This window comes from Podarcis erhardii (genome assembly GCF_964252035.2).
Source record: "Podarcis erhardii genome assembly, chromosome: 4".
Classification (NCBI taxonomy): Eukaryota; Metazoa; Chordata; class Lepidosauria; order Squamata; family Lacertidae; genus Podarcis; species Podarcis erhardii.
Window position 1 is genome coordinate 3,464,632 of NC_138508.1, and position 27,647 is coordinate 3,492,278.

The 27,647-nt window shown below is 43.2% G+C and overlaps 1 protein-coding gene across 3 annotated transcripts in view; it reads right to left on the bottom strand.

Moving 5' to 3' along the window:
* Positions 1-7,542: 7,542 nt before the first annotated feature.
* LOC309341023 (uncharacterized protein) overlaps positions 7,543-27,647 on the bottom strand; it is a 157,334-nt gene continuing 137,229 nt past the window's right edge. The window contains exons 1-5 of one of the 3 annotated variants that reach the window (XM_081860414.1): positions 16,331-16,776; positions 9,891-9,972; positions 9,576-9,658; positions 9,334-9,460; positions 7,543-8,755 (exon numbers count right to left, since the gene is read on the bottom strand). In XM_081860414.1, coding sequence (XP_081716540.1) covers positions 7,563-8,755; positions 9,334-9,460; positions 9,576-9,658; positions 9,891-9,972; positions 16,331-16,732 — 1,887 coding nt within the window. In that variant the 5' untranslated portion in view covers positions 16,733-16,776 and the 3' untranslated portion in view covers positions 7,543-7,562. Of the gene's footprint in view, positions 8,756-9,333; positions 9,461-9,575; positions 9,973-16,330; positions 16,777-27,647 lie in introns of those variants that run through there. The other 2 variants (XM_081860417.1, XM_081860415.1) reach the window with 2 other exon arrangements.

The window sequence follows — 27,647 nt, forward strand, 5'->3', positions numbered from 1 at the left end:
GCCAGACTCTGGGCTGGGATCCCTCTCTTTATTCCTGGCCTCTCTCTCCCACCTTTTTTTTTTGGGGGGGTGTCTAGTCCACCTCCTCGTCCAGCTTTGGAAAACCATTTGCAGATGTTTCCTCTGTTGTGCAATGAGGCTGAGTGACGTCACACAGAGTTAAGGGATACCTTTGTGTAAAGAAGGGAGATCTTTTCTGAAGGGGGGGGGGCGGAGGGCCAAATGAGTTTGGGATCCTCTGATCTGCAGGAAGGAGAGCGTGGCAGCCCTGGCCCCTCCCTGGCAGGACCCTCTCCTCCTCCCTGACTTGGGGTCCCCCCCCCTGCAGGAGCAGATCAGGCCCCCCAGGCCCCCTCCCCTGCTGCAGCCCTGGGACCCCCGTCCCCCCACTGCACCCTCAGGGGGGAGAGAGAGGAGACTCACCAGATCCCAGGAGGGGAGAGCGAGGCAGCCCTTGCAGGAGAGACACCCAAGCAGGGAAGGACTGGGGAGGGGGGGGGCTGGGCTCTGGAGGACCTGCCCCCCCTTGCTTCCTGGCCTCTCTAGGAAGCCAGCTCACTTCCCTTTAACCCTTGCAGTGCCGAGTTCCACCCAGCTCAGCCTCTCTCGCTTGGCAGAACCTCGGATTATTATTATTATTTATGGATTTAGGGGGGGATCTGCCCCCCCTGGCTACTCCAATGCCCAGATATCCTTTTGGGGGTGAGGCTCCTGGTTGGACTCTGAGCATCTCCCTCCCTTGGCCTGAAAGCGGAGGAGCAGCTTGCAGAGAAAAGGACCAATTCTGCAGCTCCAGCTCCAGAGGCCAGGTGGTACCTGGTTTCACACACACCCCACACACACATACAGATTTTTTTCCATTGTTACAGGAAAAATCCGAGGGCTCCCTTGGACAAAACAAAGACACCAACCAGGATAACTTGGAGCAAATCAGCAGCCTGTAGGCTTGGTCTTTATTGAACTGTTGCAACAGGGTATTCCCCTCACGTGCAGGAGAGAGGAAAGACCCAGAAGAATAGTGTGCAAGGTCTTATAAAAACTTTTGAAATTCCCCTCCTCTAGATCAAGCCCACCCCCAGAAACATCATGCATACATTACAGAAAGGAGGGTCTGAGGGAGGAGTTGGTGGTAACCTGAGTGTCTTGTCACCTGGCTGGTTCCCTTCTCTCCCCCTCCCCATGAGTCACTTCCAGGAGACAAAGGGGAGTTGGCAGTTTCCTGCCCCCAGAGGGAAGATCTGATCATTGTCCTTTGTTCCAGTCCATGCTGAATCCACTCCCATATGCAAGTTCTTTGTGATCTTGATTGTCTTCTGTCTGGGATCATCAGGGTTGGCATGGGCAGGGCTCCTGTGTTACCGTATTTTTCGCACCATAACACGCACCCGACCATAACACGCACATAGTTTTTAGAGGAGGAAAACAAGAAAAAAAATATTCTAAACGAAACAGTGGATGTATGATTTTTGTGGTTCATGCTGTGGCCACAGACATGTGATCTGACGGTGAATTTGGGGTAGCCCAATGCAAAAATCTTGAGGATCCATGTGGATCCGTGCTTTGTAACCACGTTTTTGCACCACTGCGGCCCCAGGCAACAGTGGGTGTGTGATTTTTTTGGTGCAAGCTGTAGCCATGGACATGCTATGTGATCTGATGGTGAATTTGGGGTGACCCAGTGCAAAAATCCTGAGGATCCATGTGGATCCGTGCTTTGTAACCACGTTTTAAGTGGGGAGGGAAGGAAAAGCACTCAAGGGACAAGGTGCACGCGTGGGGTGGGTGGAGAAGGATGCTGTTAATAATGCAGAAGAGGGGTATAAGAGAAGGCTCCTCTCCTCTTCCGCTTTGCTCCTTTAAAGGCTCTGCTTCTCTCCCTCTTCCCCAGCTCGCTGAAAAACTTTGCTGCTATTTAGCCCGCTGAGTGGGGAGGAGAAGGGACAGAGAGCCTGCTTGCGAAAAAATTTGCTGCTATTTAGCGAGCTATTCTCTCCCTCCTCCCCAGCTCGCTGAAAAAAACAGCTCCCTCCTCCCGGCTCGCTGAAAAACTTTGCTACTATTTAGCCCGCTGAGTGGGGAGGAGAAGGGACAGAGAGCCTGCTTGCGAAAAAATTTGCTGCTATTTAGCGAGCTATTCTCTCCCTCCTCCCCAGCTCGCTGAAAAAAACAGCTCCCTCCTCCCGGCTCGCTGAAAAACTTTGCTACTATTTAGCAAGCTGAGTGGGGAGGAGAAGGGACAGAGAGCCTGCTTGCGAAAAAATTTGCTGCTATTTAGCGAGCTGTTCTCTCCCTCCTCCCCAGCTCGCTGAAAAAAACAGCTCCCTCCTCCCGGCTCGCTGAAAAACTTTGCTACTATTTAGCCAGCTGAGTGGGGAGGAGAAGGGACAGAGAGCCTGCTTGCGAAAAAATTTGCTGCTATTTAGCGAGCTGTTCTCTCCCTCCTCCCTGGCTCACTGAAAAAAACAGCTCCGGACTCGTGTAAGCGGCTCCTCTCCTCTCCCGCTTTGCTCCTTTGCAGAAGCAGGCTCTCTGTCCCTCTCTCCTCCCCACTCAGCGGCTCTTCTCCCGCTTTGCTGTTTCAAAGCGAGCCACGCAGGAGGGAAGGAAGGGGAACCATGGATCCTCTGCTGACTGCAGCAGATCCCCCCGCCATCCGTAGGCATTCGCTCCATAACACGCACAGACATTTCCCATTACTTTCTAGGCGGAAAAAAGTGAGTGTTATGGTGCGAAAAATACGGTATGTGCTGAGACAGTGAAGGGATTATGGCTGACCAGGACTAAGTCACCCCCCTTTGTTAGTTCTTGTCATATGGAGTAAAAATAAAAATGGAACAGTGCAAATCCAATGTATGGTTGATTTTCTATGAATTTATAACAGAAATGTGGCGTATGTAGTGTGTGAGTGTGAAGTTTATACAAACAGAATGATTGGGGTGGGGGGGTTCCTGCTACACCATCAGTAAAAGAAGTTACATACAGCTATTTAAAATATTTAGAAATAATTACAAATGAACCGTTTGCTGAGAATCAGATTAAAATACATGTCCACATTTTAAATATCTGGATGGGCTTGCCTAAACAAACATGTATTTATTTTTGCAGGCACCAAAAAAAAAGAGGGATAAAAAAGAAGTGCAGGCAGGGAGTTCCAAAGTCTACCTGTGTCGCCACACTAAAACTTTGCTTTCTCCCAAGTACAGGTGTTCTACGTAGAACCAGTAACTGTGCCAGTTTTCTCAAAGCAGCTGAGTTGGGGATACATGGGGGAAGGCAATCTGATCAGAAGCTGTTAAGAGCTTTGTAGTCCACCATAGGATGAGTGGGACCGGGACAATGGCCCGCCTAGCCCTAGAAACGTGGCTTTAGGGAATTTTTTGTAAACCCAACTTTTTTTGTTAAGTACCTTTCATCATCCTGAAGCACCAGCACCAACCAATAATCATTTTAACCACCAATCAGAAAGAAGCCCTTCCAAAGCAGTGTTGTGGTGCAGAGACAGACAAGTCTTTGGGAGCAGCCAGTTTTTTATGTGTCATCCTCAAGCACCAGCACCAACCAATAGCAGTGTTGTGGTGCAGAGACAGACAGACAAGTCTTTGGGAGCAGCCAGATTTTTATGCGTCAAACAAAAGCACCATGCATTGCCCTAAAAGTGATCCATCTCCAGGCTTGACTACTGTAATTCGCTCTATGCGGAGCTGCCCTTGAAGCTGTCCCAGAAACTCCAGCGGGTGCAGAATGCCGCAGCGAGGCTCCTCACAGGGTCTCTGCCATGGGAGCATATTTGCCCAGTGCTTTTCCAGCTGCACTGGCTCCCGGTGGAGTACAGGGTCAGATTTAAGGTGCTGGTTTTTACCTTTAAAGCCCTTCACGGCCTAGGACCCTCGTACCTACGGGACCGCCTCTCCCGGTATGCCCCACGGAGAGCCTCAAGGTCCATAAATAGCAACACCCTAGTGGTCCTGGGCCCTAAGGAAGTTAGATTGGCTTCAACCAGAGCCAGGGCCTTTTCAACTCTGGCCCCACCTAGTGGAACGCTCTGCCTCATGAGACCAGGGCCCTGCAGGATCTGATTTCTTTCCGCAGGGCCTATAAGACAGAGTTGTTCCGCCTGGCCTTTGGCTTGGAGCCAATTTGATTCCCTCCCTCTCTTTCTTTTTTCCTTTTCTTCTCCTCCTGCGATGAGGCTACTTTTTAATATTTTAATGTTTCAATATTTCCATGTTGTATTTTAATTTTGTTTTTAAGTTGTAATCATTCATCTTGTTTTTATTATTGCTTGTAAGCCGCTCTGAGCCCGGCCTTGGCTGTGGAGGGCGGGGTATAAATAATGAAATTATTATTATTTATTATTATTAAAAGTCCAGGGAACATTAGATGCTTCTAATTTTTCCGATGAAGTGTTTTATTCAGTCTCACCTGCAATCATGTGTGCTGAACACACAGAAACACATACAGATAATGAAATTACTGGGAGTTACAGTCTCCAAATAAAACTCAACACATGCAAGCAAATTGATGGAATAGTACACATGATTTCCCCATCTCCTTTTTAAAAAACATTATTTTTCTTTATCTTCATGGTACAGAAGATAAATATTCAGAAAGCAATAGTTACAACAGTAAACAAAAAGTAACTTGTCCTGATGGAATTTCAGACTTTCAGCATGTCATTTGTTAAAGTTTCATTTCATTATTCTAAAACAGGCATCCCCAAACTCGGCCCTCCAGATGCTTTGGGACTACAATTCCCAGCATCCCAGACCACTGGTCCCGTTAGCTAGGGATGATGGGAGCTGTAGTCCCAAAACATCTGGAGCGCAGAGTTTGGGGATTCCTGTTCTAAAAGACCACAATACATTTTCCCGTGAGTGTTGGGTGGATTCCTGCAACAGTCTTAACAATTTATATATTTAATAAACATTTGCCACGTGTTATAAAAGGAAGATGGATTGTGTTCCCCCACCTTCTTGATTTCCCCGGGCAAACAAAATTTAAGATACTTAAATTGTAGTGCCCAGAATTGAACACAGTATTCTAGGTGGGGCCTGACCAAGGCAGAATAAATTGGTACTATTCCTGCCCTTGAACTGATTCTGCCTTCTGCCACACTGCAAATGTGATAAGCATCTCCTCAGTTCCTTCATCCAAGTCATTTATAAAGACGTTGAACAACAACGGGCCCAGGACTGAACCCTGCAGCCCCCCTCTTGTCACTTTTCCCCAGGATGAGGAGGAACCATGAAGGAGTCCTCTTTGGGTTTGGTCAGTCAAATCCACCTAACAGTTACCTCATTCAGCCAACATTTTACCAGCTTCCTCACATAAATATCACGGGCGACTATTTCCACAGCAGTCCGCTGATCAACAAACTTTCTAACTCCATCCAAAAAGAAAAAAGAAAAAGAGAGATTTCTCTGGCTTGACGAGTTTTTGAGAAAGCCATGTTTTCAACTTGTGTATGTTTATGTTCTGAAACACCGAGAAATCAGATAAAGGGCACATAATTTTTTTAAATGATGATAATAATAAGGATATTGACAAGCCGAAACATATGCAAATGAAGGCGATCAAGATGGTCTTGCTTTATTTATGCATTTATTTAATTTCTATAGCGCCCTATACCTGGGGTACCAACTTGAATAAAATATAGAAGGGGTTTAGTAAGCCCCTCCTCGCATAATCAATACATGATGTGGGGCATGCATGCCATTTGGATGGCAATGCCTATCAACTGGGGGGGTGCCCCCCTCAAATATTTTATGAAGGGGCAAAGACCCATCATCCTCTAAAAGTTGGCTCCTGTTCCCTGCTGTTGCATTCTGAAGACAAAGGACGGACTGGACCCTGATTAATACAACAGACACGAGGCTTGACCAGCAAGACCCTGGGAGAAAGTGTGCCTTCCACTTCCTGGCCCAGGTCGTTTTTATTAAAAAAAGAACTTTAACACAGCGTTTGTAAGAACCAATCAGATTTCCTCTGAGCATTTCAAAAAATCCTCACGTGGGGACAAAGTCAGATCAGAGGAAGCCTCATAACTACAAAGAACTATTTGCTATTTGAGCATGCATACAGGCTAAATAAACAGGAACCAAGGAGGAATTAACAAACCCCGGTGGTAATAAACCCAGCAGTAAAAGGAAAGACATCCATGTGAACTCTGTTCCTGGCCCTAAGATCTACCTAAAGATTAACAGAAGCTACATCAAAGCTACCTCCCTATTTTTATGTACCCAGGAGGCCTGCTAAGCAACTGGTCTGTGTTAGAATGCTTTACACGTGACTGACAGACATAGAGAAAATGGGGCAGAGATGCAGAGGCTTGTGGGATCGATCAGAAATCAAGTCAATGACCCAAACCCAGTCAAAGTGATGCTTTCACCATTGACACAGTAGCTTGCTTCATTTTTCATAATTCCTCATAGCAATCCCACATGACCAGACACCTACACCCACAGTTCTCAGAATGGTTTCAACATAAAATCACAATATGAAAACACAAAACACAAAACCTGTAACCCCCCACCGCCCCTGGCAAACAAAAGTTGAGATTCTTAAATTGTGGTACCCAGAATTGAACACAGTATTCTATGTCGGGCCAGACCAAGGCAGAAGAAAGTGGTACTATTCCTGCCCTTGATCTGATTCTGCCTTCTGCCACAATGGCCTCCGCTCCCCGTTTGGTGTCGTCTGCAAATGGGATGAGCATCCCCTCAGTTCCTTCATCCAAGACATTTATAAAGACGTTGAACAACAATGGGCCCAGGACAGAACCCTGCAGCACCCCTCTTGTCACTTTGCCCCAGGATGATGAGGAACCATGGAGGAGTCCTCTTTGGGTTTGGTCAGTCAAATCCACCTAACAGTTACCTCATTCAGCCCACATTTTACCAGCTTCCTCACATAAATGTCGCAGAGGACTTTGTCAAAAGCCTTACTGAAATTGAGATGCAGTATTTTCACAGCAGTCCCCTGATCAACAAAGTTTGTAACTGCACCCAAAAAAAAGAAATGAAAAAGAGAGATTTATCGGGCTTAACTTGTTTTTGAGAAAGCCCTGCTTTCAACCTGTCTGTTTATGTTGTGAAGCACCATGAAATCCTCAGATGATAGGCATATAATTTTTTTTAAATGATGATAATAAGAAGGATATTGTCAAGCTGGAACATGTGCAGATGAAGGCGATCAAGATGGTGTTATTATATTTATTTCATTTCTATAGCGCCCTATAGCAGGGGTGCCAACTTGAATAAAATATAGGAGGGGTTTAGTAAGCACCGCCTCAGTTAAACAGTCAGAGGATGTGGTGCAAGCATGCCATTTGAATGGCTGTTCCTATGAACTGGGGGGGGTGGCCCCCTCAAATATCTTTTTGGGGGGCAAAGACCCCTCAGACTCTAAGAGCTGGCTCCCATTCCCTACACTCACAGGTCACAGGACAGTTAAAACATAAAATCACACAATGAAAACACAAAACACACAGCCCAAAACCTGTAACCCCCACCTCCCCACCACATTTAAATAGGGCATTAGATGTCAATCAGCCAAAGGACAGGTTAAAGAGATGAGTTTTTCCCTGGCGCTGAAAGCTGTATAATGACGGGTTTTGGGAACTTTGTATGAATTCTCTGATGGGAAGTGAGAGAGGAGCTCTGATTGAAGCTCTTTCCACATTCCACACACTGATAGGGTTTCTCCCCTGTATGAATTCTCTGATGGGAAGTGAGAGTGGAGCTCCGACTGAAGCTCTTTCCACATTCCACACACTGATAGGGTTTCTCCCCTGTATGAATTCTCTGATGGGAAGTGAGATTGGAGCTCTGACTAAAGCTCTTTCCACATTCCACACACTGATAGGGTTTCTCCCCTGTATGAATTCTTTGATGGAAAGTGAGGCTGACGCTCTGACTGAAGGTCTTTTCACATTCCACGCACTGATAGGGTTTCTCCCCAGTATGAATTCTCTGATGGCGAGTGAGACTGCTGCTGTGACTGAAGCTCTTTCCACAATCCACACAATGATAGGGTTTCTCCCCTGTATGAATTATTTGATGGAAACTGAGAGAGGAGCTCCTACTGAAGCTCTTTCCACATTCCACACACTTATAGGGTTTCTCCCCTGTATGAATTCTCTGATGGTAAGTGAGAGTGGAGCTATCAGTGAAGCTCTTTCCGCATTCCACACACTGATAGGGTTTCTCCCCTGTATGAATTCTGTGATGGGAAGTGAGTTTTGAGCTATTCCTGAAGCTCTTTCCACATTCCACACACTCATAGGGTTTCTCCCCTGTATGAATTCTTTGATGGGAAGTGAGAGAGGAGTTTTCAGTGAAGCTCTTTCCACATTCCACGCACTGAAAGGGCTTCTCCCCTGTATGAATTCTTTGATGGGAAGTGAGTTTTGAGCTATTCCTGAAGCTCTTTCCACATTCCACGCACTGATAGGGTTTCTCCCCTGTATGAATTCTTTGATGGGAAGTGAGATTGTCGCTGTGAGTGAAGCTCTTTCCACATTCCACACACTGATAGGGTTTCCCCCCTGTATGAATTCTTTGATGGGAAGTGAGATTGACCTTTTGACTGAATCTCTTTCCACATTCCATGCACTGATAGGGTTTCTTCCCAATGGGATTTCTTTGATGGGAAGTGGAAAAGGAACTTTCCCCACATTCAAGATATTTATTCAGCTTCTCCATTGTGGGGATTTTGTCGTGGTCACCCATGTTGTTAATTTCCAGTCCATCTCTATCTATAATGAAGAGAAATGCATAAGCACCTCAGGGAGAAATTAAGGAAGAATACTTGTTAACTCTGGTAATAGAGGAATAACACAAGTGGGTTAGATGGATGGTTTTCTGAAGGGTTGGGTGCATTAATTAACGGGGATCAACCAACATCCATAGGGGAACCTGTGATTCGATAAGCCTGGCTCTTCTCTTGAATCGATTTTGTTTGGCTCCATCATGGCATCCCTCCGTTTCCAAAGTCAGTCTTCTCTTTGGACAACCAAAGACTGACGGGAGGAAAAACAAAAACTGAAAACCTGACAGAAGCTACTTCAACTTCCCTAACAACTCTGAAGTTTACAGTTAAAAGGGCCTGGGGAGTTCAGACCAGGCTGCTGCTTGTTTAATAAGCTGCAACGGAAGAACATTCACAGAAAAAACAGTAATTTACTATTCAAGGGGTTTTTTGGGGGGTGGGGCGAATACTGTAATATCCAGTGTTGTAGGGGGCGCTGCTGAGGTCTGAGAAAATATATGAGGTTCGTCACATATGGAGTTTTGAATTTAAAAACTGATATTATGATTCCATTAGGAGCCTTACCAAGAGAGGCCATGATCCCAGAATTCTCCTCCATGACGTCCTTATGCAGAGCTCTCTGGTCAGGATCCAGCAACGCCCACTCCTCATCCGTGAAAAAAACAGCAACATCTTCAAAGCACACTGGACCCTGAAATAAGAAGGGAAATGTCCTACTCCGAGACAACACTGTTGTTCACCACTCCTTGAGCTAGGACATTGTTCCACCCCTTGGCCTCTGTCCCCACAATGCAGCTTCCCCTGACCTGATCTGGTTCCACAGCCGCTGCTTCCATTCTGTCCCCATTCAGAGATGGTTGAAGAGGTCTAGCCAGTATCACTGTGTCACCTGCAAGAGAAAAAAGGTAAGGGGGAGGCCCAGAGTGCCTTCTTGTCTCGCAGGTAAATCAGTGCATCTCAAACTACACAGGGGCCTTTGAGAAAGTCTCGCCTGCTGAGTGCATTTGGATATTTGGGTGCATTAGAGATGTTATGTGTGAAAAAATATATCTTCCCTCCTCTGATGAGTTGGAAAACCAACAGAATGAGACCAAACAGAGAAACACCACCTTCCTCCTTACCCAGTGGCCTCTCTCTGGTGTTCAGCGGAGGCCTCTCTGCCTCAGAAGAAATCTGGTCCAATTCTGCAAAGAGATCCTTTCCCTGAAAAAGAAACAAGGATTCAAAAGAGAGAATGGGGAGAACGATTTAAAAATGAATAAAAACAAAAAAATTCCTTCCAGTAGCACCTTAAAGACCAACTAAGTCAGTTCTTGGTATGAGCTTTCGTGTGCATGCACACTTCTTCAGATACACTGAAACAGAAGTTTCCAGACCCTTCTATATAGTGAGAAGGTGGGGAGGGGTATTACTCAGAAGGGTGGTGGGAATGGGTGATTGGCAGATAGCTGTGATGAGCCTGTTGACGACTCTTAACGACTGCAATAGGTCTTACAGGAAAAAGCAAGGGGTGAAAAGGTGAAAAATGGCTTTGTCATGTATAATGAGATAAGAATCCAAGGTCTTTGTTCAGACCAGGTCTCTCCATGGTTTTAAGTTTGGTGATAAGTTGCAATTCAGCAGCTTCTCTTTCCAGTCTATTTCTGAAATTCCTTTGTAGTAAAACAGCTACTTTGAGATCTTGTATAGAATGTCCTGGGAGATTGAAGTGTTCTCCTACTGGTTTCTCTGTCTTGTGATTCCTGATGTCCGATTTATGTCCGTTTATTCTTTGGCGTAAGGTCTGGCCTGTTTGTCCAATATAGAGAGCTGAAGGACACTGTTGGCATTTGATGGCATACACAATGTTAGACGATGAGCAATTAAATAGTCCCGAGATGGTATGTGTGATGTTGTTGGGGCCAGTAATGGTGTTGTCCGGGTGTATGTGGCAGCAAAGTTGGCATCTGGGTTTATTGCAGGCTCTGGTGCCAGTGTCCGTGTTAGGCCTGGTTGTAGTATTATTGTGGGTTAGGAGTTGTTTAAGATTGGGTGGCTGTGTGTAGGCAATGAAAGGTCTTCCTCCCAGAGCTTGAGAAAGAGAACTGTCATTGGACAAACAGGCCAGACCTTACGCCAAAGAATAAACGGACATAAATCGGACATCAGGAATCACAAGACAGAGAAACCAGCGGTATAAACTTTAATTTCTTTCTGTAAATGCAGGCATTTAATGTACACTTTCTTCCCCCCCACTCCTGCCTGTGGAGGAGAGGTCCCGATCTCTTTAACGGTGGATTGCTTATCCAACAACAAAGTCTTCAAAAGTTACATCTTAACAGTCCTTTGCTTTGATCTTACTGCAGAGCGGAAAGGCAGACTTCCTTTTTAATCCTTTTCCATCTCGGTGCCAAGATTCTTTAAATTTAACTTCCAATTAATCTTTAAGCCTTTATCCTACTCACGAATAGTAGTTTCTTTTAGCTCCAATTCTCGGGAAGAAATCAGCACTCTCCGCTAATGGCGACGCAGCTTCACTCCGCAGGCTGGGTAAAACGACTCTCAGCACTGCGCCACTCACCTGCTGCTGTTCCGTAGCCTTTAAAAAGGCTCCTTCACAGTTTTGGGGGGGCGCAAAGGTGCCCACCGAGTCTCCGGTTCACAGGCTTCGCGCCTGTGATTTTTTAGGGTCCCCGCTTCGCCGTGGCTGCAGGACCCGAACCCGCGGAGCAGATCTCCCTCGGGAGCTCTGAGGGAAATCCGCCATTAAGCGATGGCGCTAACCGGAAGTCCAGCAATGGATTGAAAAAGATATCACAGGAAAGCAAAAGAGTCTTAAACCAGGAAATAACAGAACAAGAAATAGAAGGTGCCATTCAAAACATGGCATTGGGCAAATCTCCAGGACCGGATGGACTGACTTCCAGATACTAAAAGGTTTTGAAGGATTGGTTATTACAACCTTTGAAGGAAGTTTGTAATGAAATTTTGGAGGGGAAAAGGGCACCAGATACGTGGAAAGAGGCTTATATTACACTCATACCAAAGACAGAGACTGAGAAGACTCAACTTAAAAACTACCGCCCCATTTCGCTTTTAAATGTGGATTACAAAATTTTTGCTGACATTTTAGCAAAGAGATTGAAAATAGTATTGATGGAGGAGATTCATAGAGATCAAGCGGGCTTTCTCCCGAGAAGACATTTGTCAGACAATGTAAGGAACATAATTGATATTTTGGAAAAGTTGGAAGTGAATATAAATACTAAAGAAGTTCTGATATTTGTGGTTGCTGAGAAAGCCTTTGACAATATTTCTTGGAGTTTCATGATGAAGAACCTCCGGGGGATGGGGGTAGGCCAAGGGTTTGAAAATGGTATAGGTGCAATATACTCTGAACAAAAAGCAAAGTTGATTGTAAATAATGTGGTTACGGAAGAATTTAAGATAGAAAAAGGGACACGTCAGGGATGCCCAATCTCTCCATTACTTTTTATATCAGTCCTGGAGGTTTTGCAGAACATGATCAGAAGGGACCAGTTGGTTAAAGGAGTGCAGGTTGGAGCCAAACAGTACAAATTGAGAGCATTTGCAGATGACTTGGTACTTACACTACAAGAGCCTGAATCTAGTACGAAGAGGGTTTTAGAATTAATTCAAGAGTTTGGTCAAGTGGCAGGATTTAAATTAAATAAATTAAAGACTAAGGTATTGGAGAAAAACTTAACATCCTTTGAAAAAGAGAGGTTTCAGAATGTGACAGGATTAACTGTGGTTAAGAAAGTGAAGTATTTGGGGATAAATATGACAGCAAAAATGTGAACTTATTTAAAGACAATTATGAGAAATCTTGGACAGAAGTGAAAAAAGACTTAGAAATTTGGTCAAATCTGAAGCTTTCCCTGTTTGGTCGAATAGCGGTTATAAAGATGAATGTATTGCCTAGAATGTTGTTTCTGTTTCAAACATTGCAAATAGTGGACAAGATGGACTGTTTCAAGAAGTGGCAGAAAGACATTTCGAAATTTGTCTGGCAGGGCAGGAAACCCAGAATTAAATTTAAGATTTTAACTGATGCAAAAGAAAGGGGGGGATTTGCCCTGCCAGACTTTAAACTGTATTATGAATCAGCAGCTTTCTGCTGGTTGAAGGACTGGCTACTTCTTGAGAACACAGACATTTTGGATTTAGAAGGTTTTAACAACACTTTTGGGTGGCATGCATATTTGTGGTATGACAAGGTTAAAGCTCATAAAGGCTTTAAAAATCATATTGTCAGAAAAGCATTATATAATGTCTGGACTAGATACAAAGATTCGTTGGCAAATAAAACTCCAAGGTGGTTGTCGCCAATGGAGGCAAAAGCTGTTAAAAAGCTTAATATGGAGCCTAAATGGCCGAGATATTGGGAAATTTTGGAACAAGAAGGGGACAGATTGAAATTGCAGAGTTTTGAGAAACTAAAAGGAAAAGTGAGAGATTGGCTTCATTACTATCAAATAATGGAGGTTTTTAAGATGGACAGGAAAATTGGCTTCCAGGTGGAAAAATCAAAATTGGAGACTGAATTGTTAGAATCCAGTACTAAAAATCTGTCAAAAATGTATAATTTGCTGTTGAAATGGAATACACAAGATGAAACGGTTAAATCAGCAATGATTAAGTGGGCACAGGATATTGGTCATAACATTATGTTTGCTGACTGGGAAAAGTTGTGGACCACCGGGATGAAATTTACGGCATGTAATGCCCTAAGAGAAAATATTATGAAAATGATTTATAGGTGGTACATGACTCCAGTCTAGCTTGCAAAAAATTATAACCTGCCTGATAATAAATGTTGGAAATGTAAAGAAAATGAAGGTACATTCTTTCACCTCTGGTGGACGTGCCCAAAGATTAAGGCATTCTGGGAAATGATTTATAATGAATTGAAAAAGGTATTTAAATATACCTTCCTGAAGAAGCCAGAGGCCTTTCTTTTGGGTATTGTCGGCGAAGTGGTGCCAAAGAAGGATAGAACATTCTTTATGTATGCTACAACAGCAGCAAGAATACTCATCACAAAGTAGTGGAAGACACAAGACCTACCCACCTTGGAAGAATGGCAGATGAAGGTGATGGACTACATGGGATTGGCAGAGATGACGAGCAGAATCCGAAACCAGGGAAGAGAAACAGCGGAAGAAGATTGTAAAAAATTTAAGGACTATTTAAAGAAATACTGCAAAATTAATGAATGTTAGAATGACGCTGGATTAGAAAATATGTGATTATAAGCGGTAATGGATAAGTTAAAAAGAAAAAGAAAGGTTAAAATTAAGTGAAAAATAAGGGAAGGATTTGCTGAAGAGTAATTTAGAAATTGGAATACAGAAAGGGGAGGTAAGAGGAAGTCGGGGAAGTAAGTTATAAGAAAATAAGGGTTGAAATTATAGTTGTTTTTTATACTTTTTGTTTGTCATTTTTATTGTATTGTTCTGTTTTGTCTTTGTTGTTATAAAAAACTTTTGAAACTTTAATAAAAAAATTATAAAAAAAGGAAAATGTGATGAAAATGATATATAGATGGTATGTAACACCAGTAAAATCAGCAAAAAATTATAAAGTAAGTAATAAATGTTGGAAGTGTAAAGAAAAAGAAGGAACATTTTACCATATGTGGTGGGAGTGTAAAAAAGTGAAATGCTTTTGGGAAAGGATATATAATGAGTTACCAAAGATGTTGAAATATACATTTGTTAAGAAACCAGAAGCATTTCTATTAGGAATAATAGGAAATGAAATTAATAAGAAAGAATGGAAGTTATTTTTATCCGCAGTAACGGCAGCAAGAATACTAATGGCCCAAAAATGGAAACAAGAAGAATTACCTATGATTGAAAAATGGAGAATGAAATTAATGGAATACGCAGAACTTGATAAATTAACAGGAAGGATCCGGAACCGACGAGACCAGAGATTCACTGAAGACTGGATTAAATTTACAGATTATATGAAAACTATATGTGATGGCCAGATCACATTTGTAACCTTTCAGGAAGCTCTGTGAGAATGTATGGTAGAAATATTGTTTAAAAAATAAGGTAAATTAAGATATTATTGTAGTGCAATATTAAATTAAGAAATGTGCAAGAAGTGATCAAGACGGAGAATTATCAGACATGTTGATGGAAGTAAAAAAAAAAGGCGAAAGATTTATACGATCTGAGGTGAAACTTTTGGAACAAGAAGGAGACAAATTGAAACTGCAGAGTTTTGAAAAATTAAAAAACAAAGTGAGAGATTGGCTTCATTACTATCAGATAATGGAGGCATATAATTTGGATAAGAAAATTGGCTTCCAGGTGGAAAAGTCAAAATTAGAAACAGAACTGTTAAAACCCAAAACTAAGAATTTGTCAAAAATGTATAACTTGCTGTTGAAATGGAATACTCAGGATGAAACGGTGAAATCAGTTATGATTAAATGGGCACAGGATGTTGGACATAACATTATGTTTGCTGACTGGGAACAGTTGTGGACCACAGGTATGAAATTTACGGCATGTAATGCCTTAAGAGAGAATATTATGAAAATGATATACAGGTGATACATAACACCAGTCAAGCTTGCAAAAATCTACCATTTGCCCGATAATAAATGTTGGAAATGTAAAGAAACTGAGGGTACATTCTTTCACCTTTGGTGGACGTGCCCTAGGATTAAGGCTTTCTGGGAAATGATATATAACGAATTGAAAAAGGTATTTAAATATACCTTTCTGAAGAAACCAGAGGCCTTTCTCCTGGGCATAGTCGGCCAATTGGTGCCAAAGAAAGATAGAACTTTTTTATGTACGCTACAACAGCAGCAAGAATACTCATTGCAAAATATTGGAAGACACAAGATTTATCCACGCTGGAAGAATGGCAGATGAAGGTGATTGACTACATGGAATTGGCGGAAATGACTGGCCGAATTCAAGACCAGGGAGAAGAGTCGGTGAAAGGAGACTGGAAGAAATTTAAAGACTATCTACAGAAATATTGTAAAATTAATGAATGTTAGAAGGATGTTGGATAGAAAATAAGTGGTTTCCTGCTGTAATGCTTTAAGAGATATGAAAATAATAAGGTTTCACAAATGGGTAAAGGTTTAATGGATTTGCTGAACTAACAAATTGAACTGGAATACAAAAAAGGGAGGTATGAGGAGGTCAGGGGAAATAAGCGTATGGAAGATATGTTATGAAAATAAATGTGTTTTTAACTGTTTTTATTTTGTATGTTTCTTTTTATTTTTCACTTTTCCTGTTATATTTTGAAAAACTTTAATAAAATATCTTTTTAAAAAAAAGATGTTGGTGATAAATTGGATGTTTTGTTTTGTATAGTTTTATATTGGGAAACTAATAAAAATATATATTAAAAAAATAAAGAATAAAAAATGAATGTCAGGGCCAAGAGCTTTAAGGATGTCAGAACTCATTCCATGGATGCCTTCCCAGAAAAAAAAAATGAGCCATCAGTAGAGCATGATGGGATGTTTTCTGTCCTGTTTGGAGCCCCTTGGGAGTATCCAGAGGAAAGTCTCTCTCACCTGCTTTCTCTCCTCTGCCTGACTCAGGAGGAAACCTTCGGCCAGGGCCACCGCCTGGGAACTGGTCTCCGCTCCGCATTCCCTCACCCAGCTCTCCATCTCCAGGGGAAGGACAGCCAGGAACTGCTCCAAGATCACCAGGTCCAGCATCTCAGCTTTCGTGTGCCTTTCTGGCTTCAGCCACTGATGGCAAAGGTGGTAGAGTCGGCTGCAAACCTCTCGGGGTCCTTTGGCCTCCTGGCAGCAGAACTGCCTCAACTGCTGGCTCTGCACCTCTGAGCGGAGGGTGTCCACCTCACCATGGATCTTCTGCACAGAGTTTTCCCAGAATCCCCCACTGCTCCCAGTTTGGATGGCATGGCCTCTTCCTGCTCCAGGGCCAGCTGAATCTCGATGATCCATCTGTGCTCTCAGGAAGTCTCTGAGAGATCGGAAGGAACCCTTTGGTCTTCTGCCAAGTTCTGTCTTTCTTAAGGAGAGGCACTAGAAATCCTACAAAGCAAATACATTCTTCAGTTACGAAAGCTGTCTAATATCAGGAGAAGAAAAAGGATCCCTGAGCAAGCATGGATGAATCTTGGAGGGAACCAGGGCTGGACTGCACCACAGCCCAAACCATGAGCTATTTTATTTATTTAAATTTCTATAACACTTTATATTTTAAAGAGAAATCTCAAAGCGGTTTACAGCATATTAAATCTGTGGGGATAATTGGGGAGTTAGAAGAAGATATATTATTGAATGATATGCTTCCTAACATGCACTAGCAAGTTCCATATTCTAGCAGAGTTCCATACTGTTACCATAAAGCAGCAATGCTGCAGCATGCATAGGCTCTAGCAGCTCAGTCAGCTGCTTGTGGCTGCAAAGCCAAACAGGATGTTTGTGACTGTTGCCATGGAAACAAAGGGGCAGTCCATTCTCCTTATTGAGCACAGGATGTGAGCTCAGTGTGTGTCATATGACCTGTACAGGATGTACATGGGTGGAGTTTGGAGTTTCTCTCTGTTGGTTGAAGAGAGCAGACATCTTTTACTGTATGACTGCTAAAGACAGAAATAAAGACATGTAGATACATTTCTGTCTGTGTCTGATTCCCCTCCCTGGGGATATGCAGGGAGGAGGAGAAGGAGGAGAAGCAGTTGGTGTGTTTTTCTCACAGCCTGAGGAAAATCGCCGGAACGGACCTCGTGTGTTTTTCCTGCCGGGAGTCGCCGGAGGGAGGTCAAAGGAATTCAGCTGGTGCCTAGACAGATAGGCACACACCTCTGACCGAGGCAGAATTCCAACACATACATCCCCCTTTTTTAGATTATGCAGCAATCAGCTTGTTGCTGACTCATCTGAGTCTTACTATTAAAAATTCCTTCCTGGTAAAATCCCTTCCAAACCCTCTTAAATTAATAAGCACAATAATCTGATTCACATTAATATAAAAGTAGTTTACTCACAGATTCATTCACCTTCACAGACATATCCCTGAAGGTTTCATAACAACTAGAACTATTCCATAAAGAAGTTAGTCCCAAACGACTGCCACTAAGGAGTCACTTCTCCAAACACACAGCAACATACAAAATGGAGAAGACACACTGATCAGAAGATGGAGGCCGTGTGCTCCTCCATGCTAGTACAACAGACTGCACCCTCTTCAAGTCACATGGAGTGGAAGTCTGTCCCAGCTCAGGAGGAAACAGGAAGTCTTCTCCTGAGTGGTAGAAAACTTCCGCTAATGTGTCCACTGTAGGAATGTTGTACTTGACTGCAGATTCACATCCCACAAAATCAATAAAATAGAAATAAAACCATTGGAAGAAAGGAGGTCAACTACAGAATAGATATTTAACACAGTAGGGCTGGGTGACTCTGGGCCTCACCCCCTAGGCCAGGTGGAAAGGGCCTTTGTAAAAAGGAGAAGAAAGAGGAGGAGGAGGAGGAAGAGGAGGAAGAGGAGGAGGAGGAAGAAGCAGCCTCTAGCTCTCCTAGAAGGAAGATTGCAATGCAAAATGTGGAGGGAACGGAAGGGATTTCTGGGAGATGAATCAGCCTGGTTGCTCCTTCCTTCCAGTCAATGCATGAAGTGAAAACTGACTGAGAAGGGAGTCATTTGTATCTTGTGGAAAATGGATGCTTGGCTCTAGTGGGGGTCCTCACCTGGGGGTCCTCAGGAGTTGCTCTCCCCCCACCCCCACTCCACTGCTTGTCTCCTTTTCTTGCACTTGGACTCTCTGCTGTTTTCCAGACAGACTCCTGGGGTGGGGTCCCTTTTTCTTTGCTCTGAGGACCAGCTATGTATCTAGCCAACCCCCTGAGGGCCAAGTGGGCGGGGCCAAAGACATCTCCCTTGAAATTTAGGAGGGTAATTTAGTATTATTATTCAATTAGATAGCTTAACCCTGGAGGCTCAGTGAGTAGCAGCACCCATTTCCAGCAACAATCCCTTTGGGAGAGAGAGGATGTGGTCCTGGGATGCCCTGCTCTGGGTGCGAGGGGACTGCTGCAGTGGCCTCCATGGGGAGCTGCCCTGGGAGACACTGGGAGACACTGGGAAACTGGTCCCCAATGCAGCAGCCAGACTCTGGGCTGGGATCCCTCTCTTTATCCCTGGCCTTTCTCTCCCACCTTTTTTTTGGGGGGGGGGGCTAGTCCACCTCCTCGTCCAGCTTTGGAAAACCATTTGCAGATGTTTCCTCTGTTGTGCAATGAGGCTGAGCGACGTCACACAGAGTTCAAGTCCCAGGGACCCCTTTGTGTAAAGAAGGGAGATCTTTTCTGAAGGGGGGGGAGGGGCAGAGGGCCAAATGAGTTTGGGATCCTCTGATCTGCAGGAAGGAGAGCGTGGCAGCCCTGGCCCCTCCCTGGCAGGACCCTCTCCTCCCCCCTGACTTGGGGTCCCCCCCCTGCAGGAGCAGATCAGGCCCCCCAGGCCCCCTCCCCTGCTGCAGCCCTGGGACCCCCACCAGATCCCAGAGAGAGAGAGAGGAGACTCACCAGATCCCGGGAGGGGAGAGCGATTCCGCCCTTGCAGGGGAGACACCAAAGCAGGAAAGGACTGGGGAGGGAGGGAGGGGCCCTGGCTCTGGAGGACCTGCCCCCCCTTGCTTCCTGGCCTCTCTAGGAAGGCAGCTCACTTCCCTTTAACCCTTGCAATGCAGAGTCCCCCCAGCTCAGCTCTCTCTCGCTTGGCAGAACCTCAGATTCTTCTTATTTCTTATGCATTTAGGGGGCCAGCTGCCCCCCCCGGCTCCGCCCATGCCCAGATATCCTTTTGGGGGTGAGGCTCCTGGCTGGACTCTGAGCATCTCCCTCCCTTGGCCGGAAAGTGGAGGAGCAGCTTGCAGAGAAAAGGACCAATTCTGCAGCTCCAGCTCCAGAGACATAGCAAGGCCAGGGGGTGCCCGGTTTCACACACACCCCACACACACATACAGAATTTTTTTCATCAGTAAAAGAAGTTACACACACAACTATTTAAAATATTTAAAAATAATTACAAATGCACCGTTTGCTGAGAATCAGATTAAAATACATGTCCACATTTTAAATATCTGGATGGGCTTGCCTAAACACATATTTATTTATTTTTGCAGGCACCAAAAAGAAAAGCGGGAAAAAGAAGTGCAGGCAGGGAGTTCCAAAGTCTACCTGTGTCGCCACACTAAAACTTTGATTTCTCACAAGTCCAGGTGTTCTACGTGGAACCGGTAACTGTGCCAGTTTTCTCAAAGCAGTTGAATTGGGAATACATGGGGGAAGGCAATCTCTCAAGTAAACTGATCAGAAGCTGTTAAGAGCCAGCCTAGCCCTAGAAACGTGCCTTTAGGGAATTTTTTGTAAACCCAACTTTTTTCGTTAATTACCTTTCATCATCCTCAAGCACCAGCACCAGCCAATAGTCATTTTAACCACCAATCAGAAAGAAGCCGTTCCAAAGCAGTGTTGTGATGCAGAGACAGACAAGTCTTTTTTTAAAAAAATAAATAAATACATTTTTATTCAGGTTATGCAAAAAACAAACAAAGATAACAAAAGAATACAAAGTAGAATATAACATTATAAGTACTTAAGTTGTTTTTCCCTTCCCCAAACTATACAGAAAAATTAAAAAATAAAAATAAAAATAAAATAAAAAAAAGAACCATCAAAAAATCATAGTGTTTTGGGCTCTACCGAGCCCTGGACTCCCCTCCACCCTTTTGGTAAGTATCAAATATCTTCCTCCATTACGTATTTGATTATTAGTCTTAAAATCAATCGCTGATAGAATTATTCTAACCCCGCCAGTTCACTTTATAAATTTGTTCCAATATATTTCCAATATTTACTCCAATTTTTCTGAAATTTCTGTTCATCTTGATCTCGTATTCTACCTGTTAGTCTATCAAGCTCGGCATAATTTACCATTTTGACCTGCCAATCATTAATGCTGGGCATGGTTTCCGATTTCCAATATTGTGCCAACATAATTCTTGCAGCCGTGGTGGCATAAAGAAATATCGTCTTATCTTCTTTTTTGATTTCTTTACCGGTCATTCCCAACAAAAAGGCTTCAGGTCTTTTGGGAAAGGTATACTTGAATATTTTTTTAAGCTCATTATATATTGATTCCCAAAAGCCTTTCACCTTGTTACATAGCCACCCAGCGGCGTAGCGTGGGTTATCAGCACCCGGGGCAAGGCAAGTAATTTGCGCCCCCCAACCCGGGGCAAGGCAAATAATTTGCGCCCCCTAACCCGGGGCAAGGCAAGTACAGTAATTTACTCTCCCAAGCAGCAGCAGCAGCGAGGCTTCTCTCCTTAATTGATTCCCCCTCCACACCGCGTCGTTTCCTGGCTGCTCCCCCCCCCTTCCCCTCTCTCTCCTCCTCGCTCTGCTTGCCTTGCCCTGCCCTGCCTGAGGGCACCCTGAGGAGACTCCGCTCTCCTTTTTGACCAGGCGAGGTGGGAAAAAGGGGGGAAAGTCTCTTCCCGCCCCCTCGCCAGACTCCCTGCTCCGCTCGGCTCACTACCCAGGCGGCCAGTGGAAAGAGAGACGCAATTACCTCTCCCTCCGCTTCGCCAAGCTGTCAAAGCCCGGCAGCAGCGGCAACGGCAGCAGCAGGCGCAGCCAGACCCCCGCCAGCCAGCCAGCCCGCCCGCCCGCCCGGTTTCCTCTCCTTTTTTTGCCAGCGGCAGAAGGCTTTGCTCTCCCCCTTCTGCGACCTCCTCGCCAAGCCGAGCGAGCGCGGGCTCCCTAACCAGTGGATTTTAGTAGGGGCAGAGAGCTGCTAGTGCGAGTGCGCCCCCGCCCAAGTTGCGCCCGGTGCGGCCGGCACCCCTGGCACCCCCCACGCTACGCCACTGTAGCCACCACATATGGTAAAGGTCTCCCTCCGCCTCACCACATTTCCAGCATTTCTTATTCTTTAATCTATACATTTTCGCCAATTTCACCGGCGTATGGTACCATCTGTATAACATCTTCCAGACATTCTCTCTCAGCGCCATACATGCCGTAAACTTTATATTACTGTTCCAGAGTTCCAACCACCTTTCAAAGTCAATATTGTAGCCAAAGTCAATTGCCCACTTGATCATTGCCTCCTTCACCTCCTCATCTTTTGTATGCCACTCTAGTAACATATCATATATTCTAGACAATGTTTTGTTCTTACCTTCTACTACCTCTACGTTGAATTTTGATTTTTTATCTTCAAAACCTAAGTTCTTTTTATCCTCTTTTAGCAAATCATTCACCTGGTGGTATTGCAACCAACCAGTGAGTGAATTTTTTATCTCTTCATAAGGTCTAAGTTTGGGCCCTTGTTCTGTTTTTCTTAGAAGTTCTTCATAGGTGGTGCTCTTGTCCTCCATATTGGTTTTCCTAACCGTTAAAGCCTCTATTGGTGAGATCCACCAGGGGGTCTTCCTTTCGAGGAGATTTTTATTCCTCTCCCATACCTGGTATATTGGTCCCCTGAAAATATGATTCAGAAAGCTCCTGTGGACCTTCACCTTCTCATACCACAGGTACGAGTGCCACCCGTACCTGTTACTAAAGCCTTCCAAATCCAATATATCCATTCTCCAATTTTATCCAGTCTTTTAGCCAAAGTAGGCACGCCGCCTCATAGTACAAGCTCAAATCCGGTAGGGAGAAACCCCCTCTTTCCTTTTTATCTATCAAAATTTTCATTTTTATCCATGGTCTTTTCCCCTGCCAGATGTATTTCGCCAGGGCTCTCTGCCACTCTTTACACTGTTTTAAGCCTTTAAGTACGGGGATAGTTTGAAATAAAAACAACATTCTGGGCAGAATGTTCATTTTAACAACTGCTATCCTCCCCAAAAAGGAGAATTTCATCCTCCCCCAGATTTCCAAATCTTTCTTTATATTCCTCCAGATGACCTCGTAGTTATCCTTATATAGATTTATATTTTTAGCCATAATCCATACTCCGAAGTATTTCACTTTCTTAACTGCAGTAATTTCCGCCCTTCGTTCCAAATCTATCGTTTCTTCCTTAGTTAAATTTTTAACCAACATTTTGGTTTTATTTTTGTTTACCTTGAGTCTTGCCACCGCTCCAAATTCTTCAATTTTTTGTAAAGCTTCTTTTACACTATGTTTTGGATCTTCTAGAGTTAATACGATGTCATCTGCAAAGGCTTTAATTTTATATTCTCTCTTTCCTACCTTGACTCCTTTGACCTCTGTTGCCCCCCTCAATCTCTCATTGAGTATTTCCAATACTGTTATAAATAATAAAGGGGACAGGGGGCAACCTTGTCTAGTTCCTTTATATATTAAAGTAATCTGTTGTAGTGTTATTTATTACCAGTTTTGCCTTCTGTTCCTTGTATATTGCTTCTATACCTCTTCTAAATTTTTCTCCCATTCCCATCATTTCCAAACTTTTCCTTAGGAAGTCCCACGAAATATTATCAAATGCCTTTTCAGCATCTATGAACACCAGGGCCGTCTGTCTATCTATTTTCGTATCCAAGTATTCAATAATATCTATCAAATTCCTTACATTTTTTTTAAATAAATATTTATTAAGGTTTTTTTTTTATAAAAGAAATGCACAGATAATAAACAATATTACTTATATCTTAACAAAATTTCATAACTTCTTTGGACTTCCTCACGTCTCCTGCTCCCACTTACATCTTTAAAAAGTTTTTTCAAACAAATTATCATCTTGTTTACGATCTTATATCCACTCATTTAAATATAATCTAACACTTCTCCGAAAGGTTTATGTTTTCCTTAATCTCACTTGTCATCAAATTCCAGTCTAATTTTGGTGGTGGCCAATTATTTATGATCAAGCATCCTTCTTAACATTCAACCAGATTACAATATTTTTGTAAATAAATCTTAAATTTCTTCCAATCTTCTTCAATCCTTTCTTCTCCCAGGTCTCGGATTCTGCCAGTCATCTCCGCCAGTTGCATATAGTCCATCAGCTGCATCTGTCACTCTTCCAGTGTGGGTAGCTCTTGAGTTTTCCCGTTCTTAGCAATAAGTATCCTTGCAATAAGTATCCATTTGGCCTCCATATTGGGTCTTTTTCGGGCCTTAGCTTCCAGAGGGGAAAGCCACCTCGGAGTTTTGTTTTCCAATAAGTCTTTGTATTTTGTCCAGACGTTAAATACTGCTTTCCTGACAATATGGTTCTTAAAGGCCCTATTGATCTTAACCTTGTCATACCATAAGTATGCATGCCAACCAAAAGCATTGTTAAAACCTTCCAGATCCAATACATCAGTGTCTTCGAGAAGTAGCCAGTCTTTTAGCCAGCAGAAAGCTGCGGCTTCATAGTACAGCTTTAAGTCTGGCAGGGCAAAGCCCCCTCTTTCTTTCGCATCAGTTAATATCTTAAATTTAATTCTGGGCTTTTTGCCCTGCCAGACAAATTTAGAAATATCTCTCTGCCACTTCCGGAAGCACTCCGTCTTGTCCACAATTTGCAATGTTTGAAACAAAAACAACATCTTTGGCAATACATTCATCTTAATAGCAGCAATTCGGCCTAACAGAGAAAGCTTCAATTTTGTCCAACTGTCCAAGTCTCTCTTAATTTCAGACCAACATTTTTCATAATTATCCTTGAATAGACTCAGATTTTTTGCTGTTATGTTTACCCCTAGGTACTTTACTTTTTTTACCATAGTTAATTCTGTTTCTCTCTGAAACCGTTCTGACTCTGTATCTGTCAAGTTTTTTCACAACACCTTAGTTTTCTGTTGATTTAGTTTAAATCCCGCCACCCGACCAAAGTCTTGAATCAATTGTAATACTCTTTTCGTACTAGATTCTGGCTCCTGCAGAGTCAAAACTAGGTCATCTGCAAAAGCTTTAAGTTTATATTGTTTCGCTCCGACCTGAATCCCTTGCACCAACCGGTCCCCTCTAATCATATTCAAGAGCACCTCCAGAACCGAAATGAATAGCAGAGGGGAAATCGGGCAGCCTTGTCGTGTTCCTTTTTCAATTTTAAACTCTTCTGTAACCACATTGTTAACTATCAGTTTTGCCTTTTGTTCTGAATATATTGCATCAATCCTATTCTCAAAACCCCGTCCCACTCCCATTTCTTTTAAATTTCCCTTCATAAATTTCCAAGAAATATTATCAAAGGCCTTCTCCGCATCTATAAAGATTAACACTGCTTTTGTATTTATGTCTGCTTGCAAAAGTTCCAAAATGTCAATAATGTTCCTTGTGTTAGCAAACATGTGTCTACCTGGGAGAAAGCCTGCCTGATCTTTATGAATTACTTCATTTAAAACTCTTTTGAGTCTGCTTGCCAAAACGTCAGCAAATATTTTGTAATCCACATTTAAAAGGGAGATGGGACGATAGTTCTTGAGTTGTGTCTTTTCAGTTTCTGATTTTGGTATCAATGTGATGAAAGCTTCCTTCCACGATTCCGGCACCTTCTTTCCCTCCATAATTTCATTACTGACCTCCATCAATGGTTGTATCAAATAGTCTCTTAATGTCTTATAATACTTGGAGGTCAGGCCGTCTGGCCCTGGAGATTTGCCCAATTTCATGTTCTGAATGGCTTGTTCGATCTCTTGTTGTGTTATTTTGCTGTTCAGGAGTGATCTATTTTCTTGTGGCAGTTTTTTAAGTCCATTTTTTTCCAAAAATTGTTTAATCTCAGCCTCATCCTGCGGCCCTTGAGTGTATAATTTTTTGAAATATTTCTGAAAACACTTTCTAATCTCCACGGGGTTCTGAATGTTTCTTCCTTCAATTTCCAGGTTTGTGACTGTATTTAATTTTTGTTTCTTCTTCAACTGCCAAGCCAGCAGTTTCCCACATTTGTTTGCCGATTCAAAAGTTTTTTGTTTCATTAATTTAATCTTCCACTCTATTTCCTGGTTTATCAGTTTAGAATATTGTGCCTGATGGAGTTTAATTTCTCTCAGAATCGGCTGTGACTTCGCAAATTCCTTACATTATCCCTTAATTGTCTCCCTGGGAGGAAGCCTGATTGATCTATATGTATTTTATTATTCAAAACCTTTTTTAATCTTTCTGCCATTATGTCTGCAAATAGCTTATAGTCATTATTTAATAATGAAATTGGCCTGTAATTTTTCACTTCCAGAGTGTCTAGATCTTTTTTTAGGAATCAATGTGATATATGCTTCCTTCCAGGTATTCGGGAGACAGACAAGTCTTTGGGAGCAGCCAGATTTTTATGTGTCAAACAAAAGCACCATGCATTGCCCTAAAAGTGATCCATGCCCTTGAAGCTGTCCCAGAGACTCCAGCGGGTGCAGAATGCTGCAGCGAGGCTCCTCACGGGGTCTCTGCCATGGGAGCATATTCACCCAGTGCTTTTCCAGCTGCACTGGCTCCCGGTGGAGTACAGGGTCAGATTTAAGGTGCTGGTTTTAACCTTCAAAGCCCTATACAGCCTAGGACCCTCATACCTATGAGACCGCCTCTCCTGTTATGCCCCACGGAGAGCCTCAAGGTCCATAAATAGCAACACCCTAGTGGTCCTGGGCCCTAAGGAAGTTAGATTGGCTTCAACCAGAGCCAGGGCCTTTTCAACACTGGCCCCGCCTAGTGTAACACTCTGCCTCATGAGACCAGGGCCCTGCAGGATCTGAGTTCTTTCCGCAGGGCCTGTAAGACAGAGTTGTTCCACCTGGCCTTTGGCTTGGAGCCAATTTGATTCCCTCCCTCTCTTTCTTTTTTCCTTTCCTTCTCCTCCTGCGATGAGGTTACATTTTAATATTTTAATATTTTAATGTTTCAATATTTCAATGTTGTATTTTAATTTTGTTTTTAAGTTGCAATCATTCATCTTGTTTTTATTACTGCTTGTAAGCCGCTCTGAGCCCGGCCTTGGCTGGCGAGGGCAGGGTATAAATAATAAAATTATTATTATTTATTATTAAAAGTCCAGGGAACATTAGATGCTTCTAATTTTTCCAATGAAGTGTTTTATTCAGTCTCACCTGCAATCATGTGTGCTGAACACACAGAAACACATACAGATAATGAAATTACTGGGAGTTACAGTCTCCAAATAAAACTCAACACATGCAAGCAGATTGATGGAATAGTACACATGATTTCCCCATCTCCTTTTTAAAAAACATTATTTTTCTTTATCTTCATGGTACAGAAGATAAATATTCAGAAAGCAATAGTTACAACAGTAAACAAAAAGTAACTTGTCCTGATGGAATTTCAGACTTTCAGCATGTCATTTGTTAAAGTTTCATTTCATTATTCTAAAACAGGCATCCCCAAACTTGGCCCTCCAGATATTTTGGGACTACAATTCCCAGCATCCCAGAGCACGGGTCCCGTTAGCTAGGGATGATGGGAGCTGTAGTCCCAAAACATCTGGAGCGCAGAGTTTGGGGGTGCCTGTTCTAAAAGACCACGATACATTTTCCCGTGAGTGTTGGGTGGATTCCTGCAACAGTTTTAACAATTTATATATTCAATAAACATTTGCCACGTGTTATAAAAGGAAGATGGATTGTGTTCCCCCACCTTCTTGATTTCCCCGGGCAAACAAAATTTAAGATACTTAAATTGTAGTGCCCAGAATTGAACACAATATTCTAGGTGGGGCCTGACCAAGGCAGAATAAATTGGTACTATTCCTGCCCTTGAACTGATTCTGCCTTCTGCCACATTGGCCTCCGCTCCCCGTTTGGTGTCGTCTGCAAATGTGATAAGCATCTCCTCAGTTCCTTCATCCAAGTCATTTATAAAGACGTTGTACAACAATGAGCCCAGGACTGAACCCTGCAGCATCCCTCTTGTCACTTTGCCCCAGGATGAGGAGGAA